Source organism: Xylaria bambusicola (assembly GCF_022495145.1).
Source record: "Xylaria bambusicola strain CBS 139988 unplaced genomic scaffold F5B22scaffold_7, whole genome shotgun sequence".
Lineage (NCBI taxonomy): Eukaryota > Fungi > Ascomycota > Sordariomycetes > Xylariales > Xylariaceae > Xylaria > Xylaria bambusicola.
Genome location: NW_025953560.1, coordinates 501115 through 513962, shown reverse-complemented (window position 1 = coordinate 513962; position 12848 = coordinate 501115). Strand labels below are relative to the sequence as shown.

Here is a 12848-nt window from a genome sequence, read left to right as displayed (position 1 = left end):
TAGGGATATCAGACTCTTCCCTCGTTTCTCCTTCATCATCGTCATCTTCTTCATCATCTTCTTCTTCGTCTACCTCTTCCATGCGTGTATCCATAGGATGGATATGGTGGAGGCCATAGCGTGTATGAAGCTGCAAGGTGTGTTCCTGAGTCTGTGTGTAAACGGTCCCATTGGGGAACCTGACTTTTCGTACTGCTCGGCGGCGCAGGAGCTATCTAGCCTCCGAGTAGTCGTTCAGTGCGACGCAGACAGCGCCTCGATGGTGGCCGTTATATTGGCGTATGACGGTCTGGCTGCCTAGTTCCCATAGTCGTGCGTAATGGTCGCTACACGCCGTCACCAGGTACGCCGAGTCGGCGCTGAAGGCGCAGTCCCAAACCCAGCGCTGGTGGCCTGTTAATGTGGCCTCGAGAGGAAAGGGCTTTGGTTCACCATCTCCATTAGGCATTGAATGTGTTTCTGTTTCACTGGCTCCATTACCGTTCGTCAGGGTATGAGAGGAGTCGCCCATTTCGGATTCAGACCCAGGCACCGACCAGATTTTGGCGGTGTGGTCTGCAGAACAAGTTGCGAGCTTCTTGACATCTGGGGATAGGAGAATTCGGGTGATGTAGTCCTTGTGCGCCGAAAATTGGGTCAAGGGAACAAGTTGTGTATGATCGTAACTTTGAAGCAGTGACCAAACGAAGACGTTGCCCTGTGAAAAATGATTAGTCGACATGGTTCCGAATCTGTTTACCATCCTGTATAGCGAAGTGGTGGTAAGAACGGCCACGGCTTACCGCATTGTTTGCGGCGCAGAGGAGAGAGCCATCGCTGGCGACGGTTACGCTCGAGACCGCCACATCTTCTTCGGGAATTAGTTGATGTGAGCAATTATTCTCGGCCAAATCCCAGACGCGCACGCTGCCGCCACGATCACAGCTGATGATCTCGCCTTGGTTAGGGTGAATGACGACGTCGTTGGCAGCGGAGCCATGATTGTAGCTTCTTTGTATAGTTGCATTACGCGTCTCCCAGACCTTGACGGTCCCATCTTCAGAGCTAGTAACCATCCATTTTCCTTCGCAGTGGAAGGCGACGCCGGTGATGTTCCCCGTGTGGCCCTCGAAGCTCAATACTGGATTCGGATTCGTAGACTTTATATCGAAGAGTTTGACGGAGTGGTGACCCGCAGCAGCGATGAAGCGTTTGTCGGGAGAGATACAGAGACGGTTGACCTGAGAGTCGGAGTGCTGCACTGTGCGTGAACAGATGCCCGAAAGCGCCTCCCAGAACCTAGAGGAAGCGCGTCAGTTACCCACGGAGCTCCAGAAGCATCGAGAGTGTGGGCGCAAACCTGATCGTGTGATCATAACCAGCTAAGCCCCGAGGTCAGTTCGAGGGCGTGCCACAGATTTTCGGAGTCCCGCCATCGAGAGGTAGCTTACCTGTACAAAGTATGACAGACATACTGTAGTGTTATATCCTAGGGAGAATCTATCATGGCCAGCCAAAGCAGTGGGATTATTACATTAGCGGTCGGCTAGCAACCAAGCTCTCACCGATCGTCAGTCTCATGATAGAATGCTGTACAGCGTGCAGCACGCGGGACGAATGAGTGGGGGACCATGGGTTAGGTTAGGGCGTCTAAGATATATGCATAAATGAAGATATATGTAATAATACCATTCTCCCTTTGCAGCCTTTCTAGGGCAGTGCAATTAAGGAGTTAATGCAGCTAGGATGGAGTTCTTCTGCTCTCCCTGCCTATTTTCGTTTGGAAGGCATCATCAGTCTATTCATTCCGAGATGCTCTTTCCATCGGACCGATCGTCGCCCCAAACATCAGACCGGTCTTCAACATGAGCTGAATTCAAGTGCTATTTCTTGACCCCCTTAGCTACTCCGGGTCCAACTTATCTCAACGCGATAAGTAACGGCCGTTAGATTCGACCACTTTCGAGCCTGTGTAGAGAACTGGCGCGGCTACATGCAGCCTTTCAGTTCTGCAATCGTGCCGTCGGATCGGGTAGTTTCTGTCGTTTCACTACACTCATGTGTGCTCGTAGCCTTAGAGCAGGGGAGATGAGCCCATTCCTCCAGCTAGTTTCCACGTCTTTGCTTTCAGGGACCTGTCTAGACGAGTGTGTTGATGAGCAACGTTGCATTGTGGCTTTCAGACTACATCCGACGTTTCCCAACCCGTCTGGGTCCCTGGTCCCGCTGCTTGAACTACGCAATATAACTTTCGAGCAAACTCTCTAGGATCATTAGGAGTTTCGTGTCGGCGTCATTGTGCCACGACCGCGCTGCCATCGTCCGTATAAGGTGCCTAACTCTTCTAGTCGTCGAAGGACTAACTAGCGTGAACTGGTGCAATGTTGAACGCCATTCCTAGAAATGTATGGAGTATCGCATGGATTTAGACTGTAAATTAAACTTCTTTCGCTCTATTATCCCCGCTTGAAAAAGATAATTATCTACTTGTAACAGTCTGAAGTAAAGTGGCGGGACGACCCAAGACGGTAATATTTGACATTAATCGCTGTTATCAACTATCGAGTGCGATTCCCAGAAGCTTAAAGTTTCATTACAAAAGTTGTCCAATTCAGTGAATTATCCCGCGACCGGAAATCCTTCCCGTTGTTAGAGGTTACCATAATCCCCGACTACTACTGAGTAAGTGATATATATACATCGCCTATCGAATCCTGTATGACATGAAACACACTCAACGACACGAGCCCTGTGAGGTTTGAGAAGAACTATGCTGGCCTCTCTTCCCTCCTCCCTCGTCGTATCTTTTACCGTCGGTTCGGCCTGGGTTCAAGGTACTGCCCGAAGTATGACTTGTTGTGTTTAATGCTTGGAAATCAGCATCCGATATAAGCTCGACAAGGCTGTTATTACACGCGGCACATGTTGTTCCCCTAGCCACACTAAATGTAAGCTCTGTATCATGTGGAAATACAATTGAATTATTTACCTTTTCAAATGATACCATGTTCCTTTGCACGTCCTACACGTTATGGGTCGAAGGTTGTCTAATCCAATGCCGGGAACATCTTCTTGTTGTCTGTAAAAGTCCCAGCGTTGACCTTGCTGGCAAGCCATCCTTTTACGCGTAGTCGAATGTGTATTCGCAAGTCTTTCGTGTAACCTTTTATGGGGTTAATTTTAAGCTTTAGAATGCTCTTGAGTTTTATAAACCTTTCCCTCGACTACGGGAAGGATCGCCACCTTATATGTGTGTCGTAGTTGTGAGTAGTCGTTATAGTCCTTCAAAGGTCTGTTCAACCACGGGGCTATCTCGTGACAAGGTTAAGTTCACCGCCTCGGGACGTTTGTTACGTGCCAGTGTTCATCGAAAGCGATACGTGTGCACTTATCGGGCGTTTGAGCATGAGTGATTGGAGCCTACAGCCTCTGCCTTTCCGGAGTAGAACGAGGCGGCTCGAGTTCTCCATTTGACCTCGGACATATCTATGGGTTCAAGTGAAAGTTAGCTCTAAATGTGTACCACTACTCCATTTGTCATCTGACCACTTTAGCCTCACCGGTACACTCATACTGCCAAGCTGTCAAGGTGCGAGGTAAGAGAATGCGAGCTTGCTCTTTCGTCGATCTCTGTCCCTTTACGTTTATTTCCTTCCCTTCTTCCTGTTCTGGCAGGTTCTCAAGCTTATACCATTCTGAAGATCTCATATCTGGTCATCATTCCTTCAGGCACCTCTCACAAGACTGTGCAGATCCCGCCACAGAATAACCAGGCGCTGTCATTTATTCTAATACCGATATGGTTTATCAGTCAAGTTCTTTTTCAACCGGTTTCTTGCCTAGTCAGTGAAGTCCGAGGTCGCTGCGGCTACTTGCATCTCGACCTCTATGTCGGGTTCTCTCGGGTCAGTATCTAGATTATCTAGCTGTGAAACTATAGGCTACCTCAGGTAACTTTATCATGAGATGACAGAATGTGCTATTTACGGAGGGGTTCAGTATCTAGCCACTTATTCTCCGGTGCTACATCTACACGGGAACGTGAATAACCGCTCGAGGAGAACATCGCATTCAATACTTCTCGCGTATGACGACTGCGCTCTGTCTGTCGTCTGTGATCATATTGTCATCATTTATAAACACTTACGAATATCCATTATGTGCCTTTACGTGACCCCTCTCCTTAGCTAGTATTGTTCGAAGGAAGCATTGGGGGAGACTCGAGTGATCGGTTATAATTATACTCTCGATTGCTATACCGTAATGTGAGTGAGCAAGTTCACCCATAGATAATCTTAGCAAAGGAGTGGTCACAGGGATCTACAGGGCAACTCACCTCACATACTAGAGCCCCCGCTCAGGGTCATCCTCTGGGTGCACGGCGATCAAATGCTGCACGGCATTGGCCGCAATTAGAACAGGAAGATCGAGGATAATTAGAAGGGAAATAAGTTGCCTTATTCGGCCGGTATGCAGGGCCCCGACTGCGATTTTCTCCAACTGGTCACTTCCCTACCACAAGTACGACGTTGAAACAAAGTTTCCTGCGACTTCATGCAATCCTATGAATCCTTAGTCTTCGTTGTTAATGGGAAACTACTGTAATTCGCTCATTGATCAGATCACCGCACATCAAGTATATGAAATATGCTCACATTGTCATAGCCGACGACGCCTTATCCGACCAACTCCAAGACGAAGGATCGATCAGTGCGTTGTCTCCCACATCCAATTATGTTGTGTTTCTAATGCCAGGTGGCCTTGCCCGGCTGACTTTGTTAAACACGATCGTAGCATATTTGCCTGTATATCAACTATCTCAAAGGGCCGTCGTCGGCGTACGATAGAGCGTCTCTTTTTATTAATATCGGAGAGAGTGCTAGGCATCTTCCGGAATGAATATTATTGTACTTTTAGAAACAAAGTCACTGTATTTCTGTATTATCTCCAAGGGAATGATCTATTCCCAATGAAAGACATCCTAAAGACTCCAATCTGGATACTTCAAAGGCACAGGAGTAAGGATTCGGAAAGGGGGAGTGCGTAAAAGCTTATTGTAGTCATGCCCTCACATATGTTCGAGCTAGAGAGAGTTAACTTTAGCTATACCCTATTCCAGCTGTCGCATGTGTCAATTGAGACAATGCCTAGGTAGAATAAGAAGCTACGAAACATGGTAGAGAAGTGAAACCGAATCGTGAAAGCATGTAGCTATCGAATACCTAGCGGACAATGCCTAGGTATCATGACGTTCACAAACCATAAAACTCCACCCGAGGCTAAGCTGTGGCCTCATGTAACATTACCTAAGGCCTTCTTCCCTGCCGATCAACGCCGACCTCAAAATAAAACGCCGCAACTGCCAGTAGAAGTGATTTGGTGTGGTGGGGTCGAGATGCCGCCACATTATTAGAAGACGGGAGCAGTGTTTACTAGGTAGGAGAAGGTCGCTGCACCTCCCAATGCTACGCAAGCTGCAACTTTAACAGCCGCAGCCAATCGCATTCGCTTTGTAGGTCGGAATGTTTCAGCCTGAGCGGCTACGAGAGCAGATGCAGCATTCTGAGTAGGAAGCTTCGTGTGCGATGCAGGGGTATCCGCCTTCTCGTGACTGTTCGGTTCCACAGGCAGGTGAGAGGAACTCGTCAAGTGGGGTTCGTTGCTTTCATTTTCCTCTTTGTGAAAAGCTTCCTCATATGACCGCTTGTTTGGTGTGGAAACGCAGTTCATATGAGAGTCTATTGATGGCTCAGGAGGAGCAAGGGCTGGGCCCTTTAATTGCTGCATGTTCTCATTTGTATTCAACTTTGGCTCCCAAGACAAAAGATCCCGAATAGGCACACGTCGAGTTTCAGCAGAGGGTTGCATCAACGATTCTTGTTTGCTCTGTTGAAATTTATAAGCGCTAGTCATGTCGAGCTCCCCTGGTTGGGAGAACTGAACTGTTTGGGACACTGAGGGCTCTTCAGTAGGAGGCTTATTGATAAAGTTATCTCCAGAAACAGTCCATGCTGAGTATTTGTTGGTATCAGTGTCACCTAGCTTGATGGATATGGCATCGGCCGCCTCGGAAGCATCCTGGGCTAACTTGGACCACTTCGCTTGGATAGCTCTTAGATTGAACTTGGCCTCAACCGTAATATTGCGCTCTTCTTCTACGGCGTGAGAAAGGGATGGCGAAGGGCTACCAGAATCTTCAGCTACCTCTGGCACAACGGCAGTAATCTTAGAATGAGCAGCTTGCAGTGTCTCTCTGATGGCTGAGATGGGTGCGGGCTCATCATGTGGACTGAGAACTGTGCGGTTCTGCTCTCTAGCTAAGAAATACACGGGATTACCGGTCTTCTCGCCAAGCTGTTGAGCTCGGCTTTCATTCGGTACATTATCCAACAACGGACGACGAGATTTAATTAGAGCAGCATCGGAAGGGCTCGGATCGCGGTTGTAGGAACCAAGAGGGTTGAAAGGAGGGGCAGAAGGGACCGAAGCCGAAGGAAGCCCACTGTGAACAGGAGTTGGGTGATCAAGATAAGGCGAATAAGGCGTGCTGAGCCGATCATGTGATGCGGTCGAAGCATCATCCTCATCATCATCACTTTCATCCTCATCCTCATCCTCATCAATTTGTCCTTCCTCGTCATCGAAATAGCTATCGTCACTACTGTCGTATGGGTACATAAGCTCTGGAATACCATCTGAAATGTTAGCAATTGTGTTAAGCGCTGGTCTCTTATTATCTGCTTACCCTCATTACTTTCGTGCAATTGGTATTTGCCCACTTGATACCTATCTCTGACGCTGTCTTCAAGGTCGGATAACGTGCTATCGGCATTCGAAGATCCCGAGACTGATCTCTCATCCATGTCTGACTCAGACAGCAATGGAGACATTGATAGAGAGTCCGAATGATCACTAATCTCATTTTCGCTCTCATCGTCTTCATTAATCGAATCATCATGATACTTAGAGAACATCTCTTCATCATCTGGAGGCAGTGTGAAGGAGACCAGATTAATAACTTTCCCCTCCGATGTTTGCCTTGATCCCGAACGAGGTCGAGGGGCAGGGGGATCCGGGCAAGCTGGCATAGGGGTTTTGCGCCACTGTGGGCTTCTTCGATCAACTGTACATGGTTCCACATCAGACTCGCAGTTCGCTTCGGACGTCAAATCAATAACATCAGAACTGATATTGCAGCTCTTCACATCAGAACAGGTGGGGAGCATGATGTGGGATGGCAACTCATCGTCAACAGTCAAGTCGACAAAGGAAGGCGTACTCTTCTTGATGGGTAGAACATTACTGGACACGGGGATGTCCAGTGCTGTTGTGGGTTTCGATACTAAGTCGCTTGAGGCGCCCTCATTTTCACAGCGCTCATCTTCCTCGTCATCTACGTCGTCTGGGACAGTAAAGCCACGGCGTTGAGAATTAATAAGTCTAGTTGTAGATTAGCGCTATGTAACTTATCGTGACCTGTAGAAGACATACTTTGGGTACAGAGTCTCCATTGTCTCCATTTTGAAGCGGACCGAAGAAGGTGGGTAGGTCTTGTCGGCTCTTAGAATATCAGTTCCAAATCGAATGATATCCTCGTCCTTCAACTTAATCGGTTGATTTTGGGTAAGTCGAGTCTCGTTGCTGCCGTTGCGTATGAACGTGCCGTGGAAAGATCCGACGTCTTTGAGAAAAACGGACTGGATAGAAGGAAGATTAGCTCGATGCCGGGAACATGATGTGATCAAGTTATGACCAAATATAGAACTTACAATAGGGTTCTCGTCGAATTTGGCAGATAACTCGGCGTGTTCTCGTGACATAACAGGGTTATCGAACCAAGCGTTATCCAAAGCGGGAATGAAACCTTTGCTTTGCACCTTGGATGATCGGCCGATACGGAGGACCGGATAACTGGTAGTGAGGATTACTCTTCGTTTCGGAACCAAAGAAGATTGATCTTCGCTATACAAGATGATAGCCACTAGGCAACAATAAATCAATATTTTAGTAAATCTCAGGCGAAACATGGCAGGCGAGAAAGCGGAAGGTTCACTTACCTTTATCCTCGTCACTCGTAACCACATCCCCAACGGTGCCTTTAGAGGCAGCCATTCCTGCCTAAGTAGAATAGAAAAGGTAGAATAGAAACCTTAAGCTTGATGCAGGATGTAACTTGAATGACCGGAGGAAGATGCCAAGCATACGCCGACTACTGAAGGCGGCAGAACACTCTATCGGTATATCGTCGGCTGGATATACTCGCCGCGACAGGTATGAGAAGAGGCTCCGCCTGTACGGTGCCACTAGTATAAGTGCTAGGGACCTGGCTATTGCTGGGTGGAACAGACGAAGAAAAGACGATGATACGAAAGCTTGATAAGGAAGTTAGGAAGTCAGGAATTGAACGAGTAAGGGAGGGAGGGAAGAGGGGAAGGTTTGAAGGTGCAAGAGTGCGGACTGAGGGGTGGTTTGCGTTTGATCAGAGCTTCCCTGGCTGCCTTAGCTCCAGCGAGAGGGCAGCGCAATACAGGGAAGAGCGATGGGAAGATGAGACAGAGAAGTGAGAAGGAGGTACCGGTAGGCTATGTACTTACAGCACCTAAATCAGGGTACATATACCTACCTACCTACCTACCTGTAGGGAAGTAGTTAATGTAAGCTACAGCTACATCTTACTGCAGATAGTAAGGCAGGCAGGCTGGCTAGCTGACACACAAGTAGGTTGGAGAGGTGGTATGTAGATAGGTGAACTAAGGTAGGTGTAAATGGATGCATTGGCAGGTGCAAGAGGTAACCTGTAAGTCAGAGCAGGTAGGTACCTACATACATAGGTAATGGATATGTTACCAATGTAGCTCGGACCTGTACGAAGCTTCGCTGAATGCACACCTACCTGCCTGTATACCGACACTGATACTATGTACCTACAGTATTGAATCTAGACAAATACTTATGTAGATGCCTAACCTACTACCTAGTAGGAAGCACAGAAACCAGGCAGAAAGGGCAAGTAAAGAGCTACAGTTACAGTTCAATATGGTGAGCAGTACTGTCGTATAAACTGAAACAGTCAGGTACCTCGGGTTGGATAGGCGGAGGGCGGGGCATATTCCAGACGTGCGGGTGTGGGTGAATGGGGGGTGGAGGCTGATTGTTTGCTTCAATGTACAGTATCGTATCCCATTCCTAGTACCATCCTCACCTACATACATGTATGTAGGTACTGTACGCAACTTGAACTAATTAAGTACATATGAAGTATCTACCTACCTGACTTCTGCTCTCACTCACTCCTTGGTTTCTTAAACTGCTGTGCATCCGGTGGGCAGTACGTCAGCGAGCTTGGTGGCTTTCTGAGTTGGACGTGGGGTCCGGATACTAACAATAGCTCGAGATACCTACTTATATTACTACCTACGGTACATGGATACCTAGGTACTACATCTCCCCGGCCCCCATAGCATCCACTCATCCGTTAACGCTGAGGGGTATATGTACATAAGTACTTAAGTAAGCAGTAGGATATTCACACGACTTATCCGAAAATGTAGGTATCTGATCTTCGACCTTGTGAGTCATTGATAAGACATGCCAACAGAGGCCTGTACTAAGCAGCAGCGCACATTATCTAGCAACCTAGAGGCGCATCGACAGGGCCTGTATTGGGGTCCAAGTCACAGGTCCGGTCACAGGTCGGCGGGGGAAGTGGGGTTTATGCGTGCACTATAAAGTGGTCTAGGTACCTAAAGTGCTACTGGGCTGGGCTAATGGAGGGCCAGCGCTAATGTGTACCTATATACCTATTTGATGTACACTGACAGACGCTCGATACAAGGTCAGCTTCAGCTTTAAATTAGGTAGGTACCCTTTCCCATTTTGGCTATGCTCAGCTCGAAGCACCCCAATATATCTCCTTGAATGGGGTTTTATATCTACTCTACATGTTCTACGTACCTCCTAGGTATGTAAGTAAGAAAGATGAATCTGTCACCTTGACTGCCGTGCTTTCGACGACTCTTCAGAAGCAAGACTTAGCTAGAATGAGCTACCGGAACAGCTCAATACGTGGAAATACTTATCTATCAATGATGTGCAGGCAGCTTGGATTACGTGGTACACCTGGCGCCACTTGATGTGGTGCAGGTGATGTGAATGAGTGGTGGTTTTGAAGTCAACAAGGAGCCATCCCCGCTCTTTACTGACGCAATGTGTGCCACTAAAACCAGTACTTTCTAGGTACCTTTAATCGCCTGGACTCAGTGGCGGTACAAGCTAGTACCCTCAAAGTACCTTTCCAAGTCCTCATGTTGCTCGTGGGCACAACAATAAAAGCCTTGGGAGGGAGCATCATCGGACTGCCAACTAGGGCAATCAAGGAAATAGGGCCTCCACGACTTCAAAATATTCAAATATCATTCCGTATTTTATGTTCGGGTTGTTTTCAGCCATCGTACCGGATATATAACCCTGGCAGCCATTTCCCAGTACGTATTCGGTGTCAACAACCCCTCCATCCCGCAAACCGCATCCGGCCGTCGTTGTGACGGCATTTGGAGAAATTCCTGTGTCCTGCCAAATTTTGTCAGACACCCATTATCTGTTAATCTTCCTGCACAAGAGCTAAGTGGCAAAAAAGTTTATTCACCGCCACGGCTCTACAATACAATTTTCTCATAAACTGTCAATAGGCCACCTTCGCAGCGTCGCGAATAAACACACCGCACGACCTGTTCTCGCAGTTTCCCTCACACCTTGTATCATCTAAATTCGAATCAGCCTCATGGAATTCCGGTTGCAGAAGTCGCCAAACTCGATACGCCGATTCCATACCAGACAAAAGACCTGATCTCCAGCCTATATACTATTTGTGCGATTATCATCCGAGTTTTGCTTCTTCGCACACAATCGATATGCGCGATCTTAGAAAAAAGATCTTGCTCGAGAGCGGCAAGACCGTCTCTCGAAAAGCACGTTCCCGACCAGATTCTCTCGGCGCATCGCCCATCGCCTCTCCGGCCGCCTCTCGCACTGCTTCTAGGGTCAATAGTCGATATGCGTCCGAGGAAGAAGATATCTCAGATTCCGAATACGAAGACAGCCTAACTAACTCGGTGGCTAACTCCGACGATGGCAACGAGCCTATAGCTAGCTGGACTGATAGGCTAGCCGATCGCATAGCCGAGCTTCTAGATCGTAAGCGAAGTAGTGCTAAAGGTCGCGAGCACTGCTTGTCTGCCTACACGCATATAATACGGCACCATTACGCCGACGAGCAGCTTCAGCCTCAACTCAACGAGCTCATCCCAGCTATCCTCAAGAGCGTCCGCAGCGGCAGCAATACGGATGAGACCCTATCAGCCGTCAAGGCCTTGACGATGACCATCTTAACCACTCAAGCCGAGTCCTTTTACGATCACATGTATCCAAGCTTGAAGGGGCTATGCCAAGATTCGGACGAGGCCGCTATCAAAGTTGAAGCTATTGAAGCCATGAGTATCGCAACAATGTGTGGTGGCGGCTCTATGGTCGCTGCAGAGGAGCTTCTGGATTTTCTACTCGAAATTGTCGAGAGCGATGGACATAGTGTTGAAGCTGGTGATAACGGGCCAGTGGTTTCCGCAGCTCTGAAAGCTTGGGGCTTTGTTGCTAGCAACCTCGACGATCTCCAAGAACAGAGCGACCAAGCCCTAGAAGCCTTCACGGAACAGCTCGACAGCACCGATGTCGACGTCCAGGTTTCCGCTGGAACAAATATTGCCTTGATCTTTGAATCCGTTCGAGAGTATGAAGATGAGACAGAGGAGGCCTCAGATCTTCAGTATGACCAACACAAGCTCATGCAACGCATGACAGCTCTTGTTCGAGAGTCATCGAAAGCCGTGTCTAAGAAAGACCGGAAGCACCTCCACGCCAGCTTTAATAGTGTCCTAACTTCTCTTGAGCATGGAAAGGGGCCAGGATACTCGACCGCACGACGTATGGCTAGTAATCCTCATACAGGTGGCACCAAAATGGATTTTGGCGAGGAATACAGAGAATACGGATATCGCGAGAAGATTCGGATTCACAATATCAGCATGATTATTGATACTTGGTCGCTCTCGACAAGAGTTGAGATGCTACGTTCGGTGTTGGGAGCTGGTCTGGCCATTCACTACCTGGAGAATCCAGCAATTAAAGATATCCTAAGCGCGGCACAAGTCGAATTCGTATCCACCCCAGGGAAGGGTGGTCGTGGCGACGAGTATCTATCTTCACCAAGGAAGAATCGAGGGGGGAAGGCTAGCAAAGGAGCAGGCTTCTAAACGCGGGCTTTTTTTTTTTTTTTTTTTTCAGAATTCCCCAAATCCCCAAGCATCGCATAAACGGCCCCTTCTTTAAAATGACACTTTTAATATCTCCTTGGCGATTGTTTCTAGCCGTACAGCATACGATTATATCATTCTACTAGGCACCGATCATATTTTACTAGAACATCTAACCTACGGCGTCATTTTTGTCATTTTTCCCTTTCAACCCTTACGAAAGATTCCACGCCGAAGGCTATTGATCATACATACATCATTAAGAGTAGCATTCATAATACCATGAGCAATAGGAAATCGAATTATCGTTCACTTATTTACCATCTTAGAGCGCCCTTTTTGGCCGGCATTGAGAGAGTTTTTTGCGTGTAATCGAGGCCTAGTGAATCTGTAAGATACATATACTAACAGGCTTCTGCTGGAATGGGACGATGTGGCGGGTACTTGCATGGTGACGGGACACACGGTAAATTTGTGTCGTGCTAATATGGACGGGCGGACTTACGTTTCGTATGTGGTTGGTCTCGTGGATTGGACGGACATATGGAGTTCTTCTTCTGTGTA

General features: G+C 47.9%; 3 protein-coding genes across 3 annotated transcripts; 1 reads left to right on the top strand and 2 right to left on the bottom strand.

Moving 5' to 3' along the window:
• Window positions 1-211: 211 nt before the first annotated feature.
• On the bottom strand, window positions 212-1452 carry F5B22DRAFT_634278 (WD-repeat protein pop3; the record flags this gene model as incomplete). The annotated part of the gene is made up of 5 exons (XM_047976958.1): window positions 212-467; window positions 537-697; window positions 783-1278; window positions 1340-1361; window positions 1431-1452. The coding sequence occupies 5 exons, from the start codon at window positions 1450-1452 to the stop codon at window positions 212-214; spliced, it is 957 nt and encodes a 318-aa protein (XP_047833904.1).
• A 3675-nt stretch (window positions 1453-5127) lies between these two features.
• On the bottom strand, window positions 5128-8242 carry F5B22DRAFT_508508 (uncharacterized protein). Its single transcript, XM_047972507.1, has 4 exons — window positions 7749-8242; window positions 7471-7676; window positions 6725-7419; window positions 5128-6674 (listed from the first exon to the last, which is right to left on the bottom strand). The coding sequence occupies exons 1-4, from the start codon at window positions 8061-8063 to the stop codon at window positions 5389-5391; spliced, it is 2502 nt and encodes an 833-aa protein (XP_047833903.1). The 5' UTR covers window positions 8064-8242; the 3' UTR covers window positions 5128-5388.
• A 1528-nt stretch (window positions 8243-9770) lies between these two features.
• F5B22DRAFT_594502 (interferon-related developmental regulator-domain-containing protein) lies at window positions 9771-12312 on the top strand. Its single transcript, XM_047974053.1, has 2 exons — window positions 9771-10463; window positions 10668-12312. The coding sequence occupies exons 1-2, from the start codon at window positions 10284-10286 to the stop codon at window positions 12282-12284; spliced, it is 1797 nt and encodes a 598-aa protein (XP_047833902.1). The 5' UTR covers window positions 9771-10283; the 3' UTR covers window positions 12285-12312.
• Window positions 12313-12848: the final 536 nt, after the last annotated feature.

Coding starts and splice junctions, on each gene's coding strand:
- F5B22DRAFT_594502 (XM_047974053.1), top strand. CDS start 10,284: ATGTTGCTCGTGGGCACAACAATAAAAGCCTTGGGAGGGAGCATCATC. Junction 10,464..10,667: donor ACCCTGGCAGCCATTTCCCA/GTACGTATTCGG, acceptor AACTGTCAATAG/GCCACCTTCGCAGCGTCGCG.
- F5B22DRAFT_508508 (XM_047972507.1), bottom strand. CDS start 8,063: ATGTGGTTACGAGTGACGAGGATAAAGGTAAGTGAACCTTCCGCTTTC. Junction 7,677..7,748: donor AATTCGACGAGAACCCTATT/GTAAGTTCTATA, acceptor CCTTCTATCCAG/TCCGTTTTTCTCAAAGACGT. Junction 6,675..6,724: donor ATTGCACGAAAGTAATGAGG/GTAAGCAGATAA, acceptor CTAACATTTCAG/ATGGTATTCCAGAGCTTATG.